We start from the raw sequence: 17,928 nt of genomic DNA, 5'->3' as shown, positions 1-17,928 counted from the left end.
GATAGAGGACTGACCCGAACCAAGGTTGTTCCACTGACGTCACTAGCTAGTAGTGCATAATGGGCACCTGGACAGAGTCTGTATTCCGCACGTATAATATGAGCGGTATATGCTATACGTACAAACGCTTCGCAAGTTGTTCTGCAACAACAGGAAGTTGCAATTCAAGTATCTATCGAGTATGCAGAATTAAAAGATATATTTCACTTCCGGGACTATTGAATAGACATGTGAAAAATCAGGGGTAATGAAAAAATAAGAGCAACACAAAAACGAATAAAATCGCACGACAAATTACACGTCTGGCTTCTATTTTTTCCACCATCATCGTGGCATCAAGTTTTATTATTTCAAGAGACATAATAATGCAGGCAGCAGTGTTTCTGCAATAATTTATATCGAGTCTATAAAGAGGAGGCGCAAAAACATTTCCGCGAGGCCACCGTTAATCGGAATTTCCTCCCCCCCCCCCCCCCCCCCTCGAGAGGCCTTCTATTTATACGTACGTACGTATGTATATATGTAATATACCATTACAACGAGACTAATCGTCGTCCCTCTCGCGATCCACCAACAAACGTCAACGTCCGATGTTTACGTTTCCGATGACTATAAGTCGTAGATGAGTCAATGCCTGTACTATTATACCCCTTCTCGGCGTCTAGCTCGATAGGAGAGTGAGAGTGAGAGTGAGAGTGAGAGTGAGAGCGAGAGCGAGAGCGAGAGTGTTGGACGCTGACTTATACTACACGACTCAATTGCGCTCTACACTCTCGTAGGAGGATGCATGCCGTTCGTCGCGTGATTTTCGCGCGTGGATGTATAACGGGTATACATAACAATAATTTGACAAGACCGATCTGCGAATAGAAATCAAAGATAAAATAATGAGATGACGATCCGTCGTAGGTATCGCATCAGGGAATATGTTGGCAGCTAATGACACGGGCGATGAACCAGCCCCGCCTCGTTCTCGCTCTCTCGTTTAATACGCGATATACCAGCTTCTTCCCAACTCAATTCTCGCGTCCCCGTCGCCGTCGCGACGGCGAGACCCTCTTCTGTTCGCTATACTTGTACTTCCGGCGGGCGCGGCGGCGGTGGCGGATAGCTAGCGCGAAATTTCTCGCAAAATAAACGAACTCGCGAGACCCGCGGCTTATACCCCCTCGTTGGATATTTTTAACTATCAGCTTGTTATACCATTTCGACTTTACAAACTTCCTGCTGCTGCTGCTGCTGCTGCTATTCGTGATGCCCGAATATATTGTGGCAACACGTACTGGGAAAAGAGAGAGAAAGAGAAAGGGAGAAAAAAATATGAACGTATTCCACGGCATAATCCTCATAATGTTTCACTTTCCGTTTCGCTTCTGAAATATTAGTTTCTGTCCTCTGTAGCGCAGCAATTACTTTACTTTTTACCTTCTTGCGAACAAAGAAAAAAAAAACTTCCATCATACGGAGAAAAGTTGGGAACATATTTTATTCATTTTAACGTAATTTTATATCGATAGTTGATCATGAATCTGATTCGCGGTGCACGCGTTGCAAAACGTTTACACCCCCTCTATTTACGATATCGTTGGATGGCGCACGGTGATGCAATCAAAACTGTTTCGAAACTTGATGCAAAAATCCGCGTCACTGCGATAATCGCATGTTGTAGGGTAATAGTATATACAATGTAAATTTGTGCAAAGTAATATACGGCGAACACTTTGAAAATTATTACTGCACGGACACGCTTGTATGCTCTACAAAAGTATATAGTGTACCTATTTATTATATATATATACATATACTACGTTTACGTACGCAATATTTCATACTTTTCAATTACAATCATAGGCGTGTTAGGTGTTACTTGACTTACATTGATTCAAATTCGTCACGGTTTATGTGATCGAACATTATCGATTATCAGCGGCTCATAACAGGTGACTCGGTGCGCGTAAAGACACGACTAGTTCAAGTTTTGGCAAATAGTGCAAGTTGGGAAAATTCGTAGCACATAAGCACGTAACTCGATGCACGTAAACATAGTGATAGACGCGCAGACGACGTAGGTTGACGGTGAGTGCAGACTCACCTGAATTTTTCAGGTGTGACCCGTAACACGGTCTATTGTCGCCGACTAAAAATATACCGAATACACATGTGTATGTATAAATGTGTAAAATACATGCATGATTATTGAAATATATACAGTATCTGTGTCGATACATGCGTATGTATGATACATAAAAGAAAAGCAAAGGAAAAGAAAAAGAGAAAAGACAACGCATTCGACGAAATGAAAACAAAGTGGTTTAATATCGAAGAAAAAATTGACAAAGAAAAATCACTGCATTGGTGCGGATCATCCTGCATCCATATCGTTTGATTACACAAATTTTGCCGAAATTTGAATGAGGGTAGATAGAGAGCGCAAGCTGATAAAAGGCCTGCATTGCCGAGGCAGAAGTAAACACATACACGTATATTACGTACGCTTGTATGCGTACATAATCCAGGATATATATGTACTGCAATATACGATACGAGGCATGCGTGATTGCGAAACAGCGAACAGCGTTGAGGGGGTCAACGTTCAAGGATAATATTGCGACTCTTTTTATCAGAGCGGATCGTACCCCGATTGGCAAGGTTTCGCTGCCGTGAACCGAGCCGAGACTAGGAGGACGACGACGACGACGACGACGATGATGATGATGATGATGATGAACAGAAGTGGCAAGCGAGGGGTTGACGGAATGGCGTGTCGAGTCGCATCGCGAGCAAAGCTTTATCGGGTTATTTACATACACGCACGCGCATTGACCGATCCATCGAGATTGGCCGCTTCGTTATTGCACCTCTACATTACACATTATATACTTGGATATTATATGCACTGCACGTACGTATGCCTATAACGAAAGGGAAGAGAATCGGTGTATAACATAAGCCATGTGTGTGTGTGTGTATATATATATAGCATATAATAATATAGCGATGGGAATCACAATCGCGTTTGTTATAGAAACGAAAGTGAGAATAATAGTATATCTACCGCGCGATACGGTGCACTGCCAGAGAGAAATGCATGCACATGATGCACTTGGCCTAGGCAATGAGGAGATTCTGTCCTATTGGCCTAGGGCGCACAGGCGTGTACAATAACCCCCGCCCAGACTATAAATAATAAATATGAGTTTAGATTTAACTGCACTCGGAGCCGAGTTGCACAGCTCGGAGATGCACTCCGGGCGGAGAGCCCTGGGAGACCGAGGGAGAAAGAGAGAGAGAGAGAGAAGGAGGAATGGGGGGGGGCGGGTTGACCTTCAGTCGTGGCGGGAAAGTCAGGCAGTCACTGACCGACAGACTCTCGACTTAACTGCTCTATCCTCTGCCTCCTCGCCGTCTCCTCTGCACGCTTCTCTTCTCTTCTCTTCTCTACCCTTCTCTTCTCTTCTCTTCTCTTCACTTCTCTCCTCTTCACTTCTCTCCTCGCGTTGCTCGCACTGCCTGCTGCAGCTCGCCGACTGCTTAGCTCCCCCCCCCCCCCCCCCCGCCATCCCTGCGCATCGGCGCATATAACGCGTACATGCATGCACTCTTACTCTTTCTCTACATTTCTCTCTCTCTCCCTCTCTCTCTTTCGCGGTCTTCATCCTCGTTAACTCTCTCCTCATCTCATTTCGTAGGGGGTATACCCTACTGCCTTGGGCACTATCTTTAACCCTGCAGCAGCGGCATCGCGGCTCAACTCCGACGACTCGATTCGGTGTCTTCCTCTGCGCTCATGCACAACGTCACATTATGCACTCCTCTTTCTACATTATCGCGGATTTTAACTGCTCGGATATACGGTCATGTTATACATTATACATACTATGGATATAGCCGTTCGCTTGATGCGGAAGACAATATTTGCGGTGTACGGAAACGGCCGCCACGACAATATTGACAATTACAATATCATCCGTTGTAGAATTTCTTCTTGTCTTTACATTCAATATAGAGAAACAAATCCTTCCGCTCTATCTATCTATCTATCTATCTATCTATCTATCTATCTATCTATCTCTCTCTCTCTCTCTCTCTGCAATACAACGGATGACCATGTAAGCAGGTACTGCACGTAAAAAGGAAATTGAGAAATAACTATACGTTTTTCCTCACACGTTATACCCATCGCATCAAGACCTGAACAGCGCGGAGTTATAATGCAGAGAAGGAAAAGAGCTATAAGCCCACGAAACTCAAATGTGATATTACACGTTATCGAGATTATTATATATATATGTGAGAACGAATTTTTTATATACATGACAACCATTATTGAGTATGAATTAATATAGTTCTACACATTTACACAAATGATCCTAGCATCGAAAATTACAACCGTCGCTGCAATATTAAACTGTCCATCCCATCGGGGGAAAGAAGAGGATTTGTTTGAAACCCTCCCCCCCACCCAAAAAAAAAAAAACACGGAAGTGTATAACAAGCATATCATAGCGACAAAATCGACGAACCTATAACACGAGGTGAGAAATCGTCGCGCAAAGCCATACGTATAATACCGTACTAGATTCCGGCCTCACCCACTTCCGCATCGCGCGCGGATGAATACGACATACGATATGGGAAGGTATGCATGCCTGTACGTGTGTATAACGCATCATCTCTCGTCGCAATTTGCTTGTTATACAGTAGATATCGTGTATGCGTATAATACGCGAGCTAACGTTGTACACACAATGCATGCGGAAGCGAGGGTACACGCTGAACACTTAGGCAAATAACCAGAGATGTGTGCGTGTGTATGAGCAAAAGTGACATGGTTACTTTATCCGATAGCGTTGCACTAACCGAGATAACCGTTGCAGCATTGCTGTGCTACTCAACTAACCCTCTCTAATTCCATTCCATTCCATTCCATTCCATTCCATTTCATTCCATTCCATTCAATTCCATTCCGCTCCACTCCACTTCACTCCTGTCCTATGCTATCCTCTCCTCTCCCCACTCGGAGCCAACTCTTGACTAGGTCTAGGATTCTGGGTCTAGGTTGGATCGGCATACCAGTGCGGCGGTAGATTATACGCACGACGTCGTCGTCATGCATCGAGTGGACGAACCAGTGCGTTAGCGGCTCGGCGCACGCTGCGAGGCTGCATAAGAAGGAGACCAAGAAGAAGAAGAAGAAGATGAAGAAGCCTAGGGTGTACAAGAAGTACAATAAAAAGCTGTCGAGGAGCGGCGCAGCGATCGCTTCGAGTATTATATTTAGAAAACTTGGTGCGCTTCGCGGCGGCCTACTACTGCAGGTCGCGATCTCGCCTCCTCTTCCCCTTCTTCCTTCTCCTCTTCTTATTCTCCTTCTCTTTTGCCGGAGACCGCGAGCAAGAAACGATCAAGTGCGGCGGCGGCAGCAGCAACAGCAGCAGCGGCAAACCGTGCTTATATAGGTATACTATTTTCGCTTGCAGTTTTGCAGCACGGAACGAGGATCGCAGAGAGCTAAAATCCTCTTCCTCTGTGTGTCCCACATAAACGCTTGTCTGCTCGGCTCTATCGCTCGGCGCGGGGAGCCGGAAACGAGTTATTTTGTACCCACATACACACAGGCACACAGTCAAACAGCCCCGCAGCGCAACCCTCTTTATCCGCATACGTTACAATAATGTACACAGAGCTTGTATCTGTAAAGATGGACGTTCTACATCCTCCAATATTACACACACACACACACACACACACACATTGGTAAGGTAAAATATCTTCTATCGTATGATTATCTTATCTAATTAAATAGTTGCATCAGACAACAGTTTCATATAATTTTCCTATTCTATTAGCCAACTTGGTTTATTATTTTTTCCGATGAGCGTACGCGAATGATCGCAGCGCGGTGTATAAATTGTATATAATACCAACGAAAGCATATACTTTCCTCTTCGGCATTTCGAAATGCGAATAAGAACCGAAACCGATAAGACATAAATCGTCTCAGCGCAGCCATAACACGTCGCCCCCCCCCCGCATGATGCAGATATTGTTATATGTTTTCGCAAATTCTTTATATCACGTTACCACAAACTGCACCAAGTGTATAACATGTTATCTTCGGCTTATAGGTATATATAATGTTACACGCATATATGCGAAGAATCCTTGAAAATACACACTCCGTATCGTACATGCAGTCGAAGGGGTAAAGTAATAGTATAAGATAACACTGTACCTAATCGGAGTGTCGAAGAGCGGAAAAGAAACGAGTTTACATACATGCATACGTACATACGTACATACATGCATGAATACACAAGTGATAACATATTGAGAAATATAGATAGGTATAAGCATGTATAACGTGTACCTATAACAGAAGGAGAAGATTAAAAAAAAGACAATGAGAGATAAAGAAAGCGAGACGTATGACTGCGGCAGGGCGAAAAAGTTGGATCAAAGAAGATGAGGAAGGAAAGAAAGAGGGATAGAGAAACAGAAAAAAAAAAAATGAAACAAAAAATAACCAACCCAAGATCGTGACGTGTATAATAGTTTACAAGTGCAACGGTGGCACACCACCGGCGGTATTTATAACCGCATACACGAATGTCAGTAATAAGTATAACAGAGGGCTACGTGCATACGTACACGGTGGGCATAAAACTCTTGTAATGCTTGCTATCATCGGATATATACATACATACACGGTATATGTATACCTATGCAGTTACACGAATCGGTACCGCACCCTCCACGTGTACCGGTATAACAAATAACAAAAGCAATAACAATAGTAACAACAATAATAATATTCCAACTACGGAGACTTTATTCATGCATGTACAACTGCAAGGGAAACGCACGTTGCGCACGCACGCAACAAAAACATTCACTCAATTCTATGTGTGTACGTATATATATATGTGTATATGGCTATGGATATATACATACATATATATATATATATATATATCTAGCTAGCGCGTTGGTTCTCTCGTCGCACGCGAGTCGTTGCAGCAGCAGCAGCAGCAGCAGCAGCAGCAGCAGCAGCAGCAGGAACATTTCAGGATGACGCGTTCGTCTGTATAGGTATAAAAGCCAATGCATACGGATATGGGGCAGGCAGGCAGGGAAGCAAGCAAGCAAGCAACAGGCAGCGAGAGACGGAGAATGGGGGAGGAGGGCGAACGACGAAGAGCTGCATCGTCGAGAGTAACGGCGGAGGCGGGGCGAGGAGTAAGAGGGGAGGGACAGACGGGGTGAATTGCCGCCGACAAGGTCACTGCATTATACGTGTACCTCCGCCTTGCCTCTCCTCTCCTCTCCTCTCCTCTCCACTCCTCTCCTCTCCTCTCCTCTCCTCTCCTCTCCTCTCCTCTCCTCTCCTCTCCTCTCCTCTCCTCTCCTCTCCACTCCTCTCCTCTCCTCTCCTCTCCTCTCCTCTCCTCTCCTCTCCTCTCCTCTCCTCTCCTCTCCTCTCCTCTCCTCTCCTCTCCTCTCCGCTCCTCTCCTCTCCCTCCCTCTTTCCGTAAGCCGCGATACCAGCCACCTTCCTCCGCCACCCTAACCTGCTGCACCGCGCGACAAACGCATCGAGCGAGAAAGAGTGCGAGCGAGAGAGAGAGAGAGAGAGAGAGAGAGATTCACACGGACACGAGACGACGCCTTGCACACAAGAGAATGCAACCACCCTGACGCTACTACATCTTTTCCTCCTAAGCTTGACGCGGTGATTCTCGCCTCTTTCCTTCTTCCCTGTCGCATACCGCACATGGTATAATATAAACCTGTGCAAGGTATATTCAACTATCATACAGAATATCGACGTTGCACTGTTCCTATACGAGTGTGCGCGAATTGAATTTCACTGCAATTACAGTCATCCGTTTTATGCGTGTGGGTGTGAGACCCGAAACAGGAAGAACATTGAATAACACAACTGCATGTATAATAATGTAAATGTATTGCAGCGATTACCGGTACGTTTCTTTGTTAAATTGAATTCAATTTAATTCTCGTTTTATACTGTACAATGAAAATTTCCCAGTCATCCGATCATCCGATTGTTTTTCTTTATACACACGATTACGTAATTTATAACCATCGTAACTGCATATACGAAATTGCGCGTAAGAAATTAACGCGAACTGCATGATAGGTAGAGCAACGCCGATGTAACTGTACACACGCCCGCAGAGTGATTCTGAAACGGCCAATTCTTTGGACAAGACTCTTACGTTGGCGCTTACCGCTGGCCAGCCGTGAAACAGCCTGAATTTTCACAATCATAACATTCTTGGATTAGATTCGATCGACGGTCATGGGATAAGTTATGTTTACAAAGAATGAACCGGTTTCGCGTCTGACCGGCGGTGGCGCTGCGGGCTGAAATTATCCATTGTCAGTGCAACTAATTGACTTGCCCAACAAGTTGGCCGTTTCAGGATCACAGCGGGCGTGTGTACACTGCGACGTGGATAATGGTACCGTCAGTAAATGTTACTATACATTGCAAAATGAAGGAAGATATTTATCCTATTGATGATAACGGACATGTGGAGTATGCGGCACGACCGTTGACAACCGCGGAAGAAGAGTTTGGTAGATACTCGGTTGCATTGGACAACGTCAACACCTACATACGTATGTACATTTGGGGACAATGAATCTGAGACGGCTAATTTTTTTTACACTAGACAGTTATGTTGGCAACACAGAGAAACCTACAGCGCCACAGTCGGCCGAACGCGAAACAAACTCAATCTCAATAAACGTAACATAACCCATGACCGTCGAATATAACCTTAGAATACATGTTAAATCCAACAAGTCATTATCCCCGCGGTATTCTAAGGTTATGTTACGTTTACTGAGATTGAGTTTGTTTCGGGCTCGGCCGGCTATGGCGCTGTAGGTTTCTCTGTGTTGCCAACATAACTGTCTAGTGTAAAAAATTAGCCGTCTCAGATTCATTGTACCCAAGTGTACGTCTATAAATCTACGTTTTTCTCCATTTCTACATCGCACACGGGTAAAATAACAATAAAAACAATATCATTAAACACGGATACGTCTGTATACAACGGTGTTTGTTAATTTTCTTATAATCATTATTATTATTATTATTGCTGCTGTTGTTGTTGTTGATTTTACTTCACAGGCACGGCTAGGTAGGGTGAAAACGACGCCATTGCAGCGCTAATGCTGATGTCGCGACCCGCGATAATACGTATACGTTGTAGCAAAATACACAATACCTCCGCTACTGCTCCTACAGCAAACTACTTGACGGCGAGCAGCCGACGCGTCGACGGTAGGGGGCAGAGACCCAGGAAGGACGCGGATACTGCCGCTTGTTATCTACCTATGTATGCGTTCACGCCGCCGCGTGACTCTGTGCAACGCTCCACACACAACAAACAAACAAACAAACAAGCAAGCCATCGGATACATACGTACACGCGAAATGTTGCTCCCTTGTGTACGAACCCTTAGATTGATTCTGGTACATTCAACGCCACCATTAACATGAGGAAACAGTTGCCAGTGATTGGCTTTAATGTGTCACAATCAATCTAAGAGTTCGCACGTATTATATGTATGTACAAGTTTACCGCATATCGGCGAAAGTTTCAGTAATTTCTATCTACTTATTAATTTTCCCAGCGAGAATTCTTTCTTTTCCTATCCCTCGAGCAAAGATGAAAATCGTCGAGAAATTTTCCGGGGAAAAAAACCAACAAGGAAATTGAGAAAACAACAACCGTTCACTGCAGTGCACAGCATGTTTGTTATACCGCTCGATATACATGTAACGGCGCATTTGCCTGTTTTTTTTTTCGTTCTTCGTTTCCTTACTCCCTCTTTTTATCAGCTTTTACTCATGCACAGCCCGGATGGTGGAAGCGGCAGCACCGCAAGTCAAAGGCTACCAGTTCACAGACGCAATGCAACGTATATACCTATAATGTGCAACGTACATTGTTTATGAATATACAGACAGAGTATGCACCGCGACCGCGATACAGAATAACGAGAAAATAATGCAATATTGTGCGAAAAGATCCGAAGAGGAACGATTGAAAAAGTGAGATATATTTATACTATAAGAGATAAATGGGAAGGCAACAAAAAACAAAGATCTGGCATAACGAAGATACGCGACCGCGTGTATAAATAATTGCCGTAATTTATTTTTAAACCTATATACCATATACCTATTGTACGTACACATATACAAAATATGGCAGAATTTGTATTACATAATACCGCGTGAATCGAAGAGAAGACGGTATTTTATGTAAACATATAATAACGATGAAAAGAAGGCTGCACAATTTCGTTCAATGCAAACCGGCACTTGACTTATAAAAAGCGAGTCTGCGGAAGACGGTGTGTATGCATAAAGTGGTTACATGTAACGTATACCTATATGTATCGGTATAATGCAACGCGATGTGTAATAAAAATCGCTCCTAACCTATCCCAACGCAATTAAATCATAGACGTGCAGGAAGTTGATACCGAGCGAGCACATATTTACACATACGCATATAATAGAAAACGTATAGCGTATAAGATGAGTGGGATATATTTATAGTTTCATTTATCAGTTAATAAATAATGGCATTGCGGTCTCACTGGGTACTCTGTCATAAAACGTTGGGCATACAGGTACGAATGCGAGCGAATCATAGATTGGCATACAAAGAACGTTTCCGCTTTTCATTAATCTCTTCCTTTGTTATTAACAACGAATATTTCGACTAACCCTCTTGTTTAATGCCGGTGTCAAGTCATTGCACTCGTTTATGTATACGTAACTTGTTGCTGTAGCATGTGCAGAAGGGTAATTGAAAAACAGTCTTGAAAACAACATGTTATCATAGCTGTATGGATGTGATATGTAGCTTAGTTAGGTTAGGTTAGTCGCCGTGATGATTCAGCCTTCGTTAAATAACATTGCACGCACCTGCAATGCTAATATTTTGTACGATATAAAACATTAAGCGAGAAAAAAAATATAAGCCGTTTCAAGAATCGCATTCGACTATCCTCCACCATGTTTAAAACCTTAAAATAGTGTCAACCAGTTGCAGTGCGAAAAAAAATCTCTAAAATTCCCATCTCATGAAACTCAGCAGTGCAACAATGTAACCGAGATCACACAGATATTTATTTTTTTCATAAACATTCATACGAAAGATGGAAATCCATCACACCTTTCCTCACGCTTCAAGGTACGTGTGTACCAGGTATTGACACGTTTACACCCAATTATTGACCCCTTTTTATATTGCAAAATTATACACCGACGGCACAAATTGCGAATTTCTCGATGACTAAAACCAATTGCTAGAGGGTCGTAGACAATAAATTTATTTTTTGATAATTTCAGAACTAAGGGTCAAACAGATGCAACGAAAAAAGGTCAATAACTGGTACACTTACCTCAAGGATGTATCAAACCTAAGATCATAAATTCACCTCGATGAACTTCAGCTGCACTTTCAAATTTTCGTTGTATCATATTTCTGTTTCCACAGCTCTTCAATTCTATACTGCACGTTAGATGCATCCTTGTTAATTTCCTGTTCTATGAAAACCCGGCGAATGCGGTAGAGAAGGCGGTTGTGTGCGCGTTGTGCCGCGCTAGATAGGTGCTCGAATTGAAAATAAAACGACTATGACGTCGATGAGGAGGAGGAGGAGGAGGAGGAGGAGAAGGAGGAGGAGGCGAAGCTTGTATCCCCCTTCCTTTCCCTTACTTTCCTTTCCTTTCCGCTGCTCCGCTATTCTCTCGCGCTTCTCGCGGCGCGCGGTCTCTAGGACTAGGACTAGGACGACGACCACGTCTAGGTCTGGGTCTAGGTCTAAGTCTAGGTCTAGGTCTAGGTCGCCGAGACGGTGGGGAGGTCGAAGGCGTGGCCCGTTATCCCCTGCTTAGCGGCGGCTCGGCTCACTTCCCGTCCACACTTTCATCTTCCTCCTCTCTTCTTCTTCTTTATTTCTTCTTATTCTTCGAGTGGCGTTGCACGCGAAACGACGACCACCTCTCCTCAGTTTCCTTCTTCACATGCGCGCTCACACACACATACACGTAATATTACCTTTATCTCTATTACACGGTATACGCACGCAACGCGATGTTGCAACCTTTTGTACAACATGGGTAAAAAAAAAAACCTACGATTGCTACACAGTATCAACGCGAATCGAGTTTTATTTTTTTTATATTTACCCAACTATTATAACTGTTTGTTTTATCAGATATTTCAAGCGTGAATAAAAACGAAGTTGGATCGCACATTCGTATATGCACTAGTAGTAGCTCTTCCGTTTCATCGAGCGATTGACGAATTTGCAAGAAAAAAAAAGAGAAAAGAAGGGCAAAAAAAAAATTCATTCCAATGTATATTAAGCTTCCTTATCAACCTGCTTCCATACTTCAAAATTTCCTTGTCCGAGAAATTTTTCTTTTCAATTTCTTACATCGCATGTACAAATTACACTAATTACTAATATTTAAACCGCAACTACGTACGCATGTATAGTAATTACTGTGACGAACAAAGAAATAAATAAATGAATGAAATGTACCCCAAGTGTAACATTTTTGCAAGCCTGACTAGAGATTTCTGTACTGTTTCTTCTGCTGCAATGACGAAATTTCTCTGTATAAAATTCCTGTACTACAGATATACATATACATATGTATATATCACGCGAGAGTGTATAAATACATATTATCCGTATCGTCGTTGACCCAGTGGGTGTTCTTATACATATCACACAGACCCACTCCCGTAAACACAAACAAACACACACACACACAAACACCTCAGTTACGTACATAAAACTCGGTACGAGGATTTGTTGGGAAAAACGAAAAAAGCAATTATTTTTAAACCGTCCAATCATCGTATAACTGTTGCACGTCGGTATGTGAACATAACGCACACACTTCTACACAGCCCGTGCATATTTATACCTCTAGTAGCTAAATAAGAAACGAGATGTGTACGAAGTTTTAACCGGTCCAAGTGTTTTATTTATTATTTCATTTTTTCTCCCGCGTTTTCCTTTTTTCACTTTTTCACCCTGCACTTCCATAAAACGACAAATTTCAGATTTTATCATTTTCTCGAAGAATGAATAAGAAGCAGAAAAAAAAACAGAATCGAGCTATATATATATCTGCAGTTTGTATTTTTGATAGCATACATGAATAGCGTGCGCGTACAATTAAATGTAGCAAAAAAAAAGTCTCGCACCCTATCGAAGACAACATAACATAGTCCAAAACGAAATTCACGCATGTGTATGATAACAATTATACAACTACAGAGAATTCAAGCAGCATGTATTAATATGCAAGATTTGATACTCGGCGCGATTGGCGGTATAAGAAACAAATGACATATTTTCGCCATGACAAACGCGATCCGTTTTAATATTATCATACGCGTATTCAGCCGCTGTGTATTATATCATGATATATACAATATACATATATGATAACGATTTATAAAACACACGATATTTATATTCTATCATCGGCTAGAAAGACGCGTGACAAATTTTATTTTTATATACATACCCCACCTATAATTGTCAGCGTATATTATTACACCTAACGCAAAGTTTCGCCGTTCGATTTTCAACCGAACGAATAAAACAACAATAATAATAATAATATTATAATATCGTTTGCGTAACCATCCGCACCAGCGGCACCTCGTGCGCAGATTTCACTTTTTCAAGGTATAATATTGGTCAATTTTCTTTGGTCAGAGGCCGCGGCTACGATCCTTCGACGGTATAAACGACGCAACGTGGATAACTTTATTAGGGCTGAGAATTTTCGTAACTCGTTTCGAGCAGTTATACGCTTTCGTATAACGTATGTGTAATACCATAAAAAGTGACGCCGCTCGTATGTCGAACTATAAATGTCGATTCAGCAATATCATTCATTTCACGGGTATATTCAGGAATTTTGTCGGGCCATAATTGCAATTAAGAACGAATTATAATATATCTATTGCGTTGAAAGTGATTGGTTATCGTTAGCCAGCCGTTGCGCGATAATCTAATATAGGTGTGTATACATGAATCGTGGATTACTGTGATACCGGTACAAGCATCATCATCATCATCATCATCATCATCATCATCATCATCATCATCATCATCATCATCATCATCATCATCATCATCATCATCATCATCATCATCATCATCATCATCATCATCATCATCATCATCATCGATAGTATAAGCATCAGCAGCCTGGTAAAATTTTATTCTATTTTTTCACCGAGCATCGTCGCGCAGTGTGCAGTTATATACGCAAGCAGAAAGTAAATGGGTGCATACATACGTAGGTATAAACATATAACGATTAGTATATGCTTATGTATGTGACGCAGAGAGACATAGATTCGAACGAATGCACAGAAGCGGCATTTAATTGTAGAGGTGAAAAACCGTGTGGCGATGAGCCATGAGCCTTATTCTCGCGGCAATTTAAACTTTAGGTTTATAGGTATAGGGTACACACCTAAAGCCGGCTGACGCGTCTCTCTTGCTTGCGGCGCTTTAAAAATACACCGGCGAAATACTTGATCTAGGGCAACCAGGACATCCATTTCTATCCCTCTCTCTTTCTCTCTCGTCTCCTCTCGTCTCGTCTCTTCGCGACCGTCACGCCACTGGCAGCAACAACCGCGAGAAGTCACATTTATTTATTTTTTTTTTTTACAAATTCCCTCCCCCCTTTCTTTTTTTCTAGCTCGTTGCCGTGTCTCCTTCTCTATTTTTTTTTTTAAACACACACGCACCGTATAAATGCATCGCGTTTACATCGGCATGGGAAAACATACCGCAAATTCGTGCCAAAAACAAAAAAGAAACAAGTGATGTTAAACGGTATGTATAGTGCGGAAATAAGTATAGATTATTTGCTGTTCCGTCTTCTTATTCTTCTTCGTCGCGTTTCTCTCTTACCTCCTCACCACTAATTTTCTGTTCTATAATTCTATCTGTCTCAGTTCCTCTCGTTCGTTCGTTCGTTCGTTCGTTCGTTCTCTTGTTCGTTCGTTGACATTAAAGATCGCATTAGCATACAAAAGCTTTTCCAAAGTTTATACAGAATTGTTCTATACCATACACGATGCACGCAGCAGCGGTAATTTCGTATATGCATACCTCTATATAATTTACACATACTTTTGAACATCTCATGTCGACACACCTGAACACTTGTGTATACGCAAGAACGAATAATATGCTATCCATCCAAGAGTGTGTGTGAGTGTGTGTGTGTGTGCCTGTGTGTCGGAAATGAAATCATTAAAAAACATTCTGATAGAGAGAGAGAGAGAGAGATGTGTGTGTTAAAAAAAAATGGAAAACGAAAAAAAAAGAAAGTAAGACGCGGATTCGAATAAAGCATAATGTGAAAAATAAAAAAATCGGCGAATGATAATATTGTAGAACATGCGATACATACAGTTACCTACCCGGTGGTGTACATGAGAAAATATACGCGTATTAAAATTGCATACAGGCATCTTCAGAGAGAGAGAGAGAGAGAGAGAGAGAATAAAAGTGTAAATGTGCCCGTTGCGAGGATTGTATAATAATAACCATGAGTAGGTACGTAAGTGGCTGTAGCCGCGTTGCGTCATAATGATTTTGTAATTTGTATACCTGTACAATATCAATTGCAGGTATAAGGGGGAAACGGCGAGTCTCCTCCGGACTTTCCCCACCTTGTACTGGTTGTACGACCGCGACGCAGACGCGAACAAGTATATCCGTGCGCCTGTGAAAAGGTGCTGTTTGCTTTTATTTTTCTTTTTCTTTCCCTGTTAAAGACGACCAAATTATATTTCTTCCAACTATAATGAATTTCGTAGGAAAATTCAGCATCGAGAGGTTATATCTGTTACACACCTTACAGACAGTAATAATTTAAGTTGAATTTTCAAAATGTTTTAAAACTGCAAAATTGTACGCATGCATAAATGAGGCATTCCACCCCAAACCGACCTACATCTGACCTTCACGATCGGCGATTTTTGTTATTTTCAAATATGGTGTAGAGTGTACCAAAAAAGAAACATCTTGCACAGAGTTTTACATTTTTAGGATCACGGGTTTGATTTTACTGCTCCAAAAAACACGAAAACCCAATTATCAAACCTATAGACCCAATCGATTGCTTCAAATTTTTTTCAAAAATTCTTAGTCAAAACACGAAACTTTTTTTTGAGACCAAAATGGAAATGGGCAAACTTTTGGTTTCGAAGCTACAGGCGAAAACAAGTAATAACAAGTGAGATAAATCGAATTAAATATAAATTTAAGGAATACAACTTTATATTTCATTCGTTTTTTCTCGCTATATATGTATTGACAGAAGGACGAAAATAATTCTTTCGTTTCTCAAATAGTAATATTTTTTTTCCAACAGTGTGATAAAAAAAAAAAAAAAAAAAAAATAATATTAAAAAAAAAAGAGTTGTATAGCTAGGGAAGTTAAGGGATAATGGGGGAGTGACGAAATCGATCAGTTTTTCACGATTACACGGTATCACAGTGACTTAGTAATAATGCTGTTGGACACACAAGTTGCCGGACAATATATGTATAACACTGCGCGATTATATCTAGCGAGCTGCTGAGTTCGTTTGAAGTATCACTAAGTGAAAGGGAACCCGTTGCAAGTTTGCGATATATATATGCATGTGCCTGTGTGTGTGTGTATATTTATATACATATTTAAGAAAGCAACAGATAAACACAGGCACGTACACAATTCTGTTTCTGCTGCTGCTGGTGCTGGTGCTGGTGCTGCATGGTAGACGGTAAATACAATTCCACAATACCGGCGGCAAACGGAGATTGAAAATATCACCGGCGAGTCGCTCGTGACCCAGTTACAACGTGTGGTACAGGTTTACCGCATACTAAGACGATGATCACGATGATGATGATGATGATGATGATGATGATGATGATAATGATGATGATGATGATGAGAGTTTGTTACCTACTACATGTACTTTTGTACACCTATAAAAAAAGTCGACTATGTACTCTCGACGTCCCAGATTCACTTCCTGCACAACGCGTTGCATGCAGTTTTCTTTTCTTTTCTTTTCTTTTCTCCTTGCATTGCGCCACGAAACAGTGGGTACTATAATAAGCAGCTGGCAGCCGGTCACGTGTTCTCCGATGTAAAGAAAGAGAGAAAAAAAGAACACTCCAATCCATTTCCACCCATATGTTGTCGGAATTTGAGAAAACCCGATTTCAGGTTATTATACCTATATAAGTCACAGACAGCTGGTACGTTGATGAGAATAAATAATGTATCAACGAGCTTCGGCAAGATTCTCTTTAAGACCGATCGTCGCAAAAAAATCTTTCCGCTGAATCTGAGAACTGCTATTCCGAACGGCGGGTGAATGATATTGATATTTCACATCATCTATCCAACGACAACGCAGGTACAGCGATTCGAGCTTAAAACATACCGCGCAAACACAACGTATAAAGATAAAGGACAACTCACGTGTCGGTGGTTGGCGGTAGTGAAGATGCTGTAAACTTTGGTGCTGGTGATGGTGGTGGTGGTGATGGTGGTGGCCTGGCGGTGGTCCCATGGCCGGTCCCATGCCGTGATTATTGCCGGCATGGTGGTGATGAGGAGGGCTACTTCTGTGCGGATGGTGATAGCTGGCCGGGGCGTGTTGATGATGGGGATGCTGGTAAGAGGGCGTGAGGAAACCACCGGCAGTCGTCTGGTAGACGCCCGGACTGTGACATGCTGATCGTCCCAGAGCTGCGTTCAAAATTCAAGTTTCGACAATGCGGACGCGTTATACGGTATGATCGGCGGACCAACCAGTGAAA

At 42.1% G+C, this 17,928-nt stretch overlaps 1 protein-coding gene across 6 annotated transcripts in view; it reads right to left on the bottom strand.

Moving 5' to 3' along the window:
* Eip74EF (Ecdysone-induced protein E74) overlaps positions 1 to 17,928 on the bottom strand; it is a 128,020-nt gene that overhangs the window by 5,927 nt on the left and 104,165 nt on the right. For all 6 annotated transcript variants that reach the window (XM_046624430.2, XM_046624431.2, XM_069135087.1 and 3 more), the window contains one exon: positions 17,588 to 17,857. In XM_046624430.2, the coding sequence (XP_046480386.1) occupies positions 17,588 to 17,857 (270 nt within the window). The remainder of the gene's footprint in view (positions 1 to 17,587; positions 17,858 to 17,928) is intronic.

Source organism: Neodiprion pinetum, chromosome 4 (assembly GCF_021155775.2).
Source record: "Neodiprion pinetum isolate iyNeoPine1 chromosome 4, iyNeoPine1.2, whole genome shotgun sequence".
Classification (NCBI taxonomy): Eukaryota; Metazoa; Arthropoda; class Insecta; order Hymenoptera; family Diprionidae; genus Neodiprion; species Neodiprion pinetum.
The sequence above is the reverse complement of the archived record's forward strand: the minus strand, read 5'-3'. Positions and strand labels throughout refer to the sequence as shown.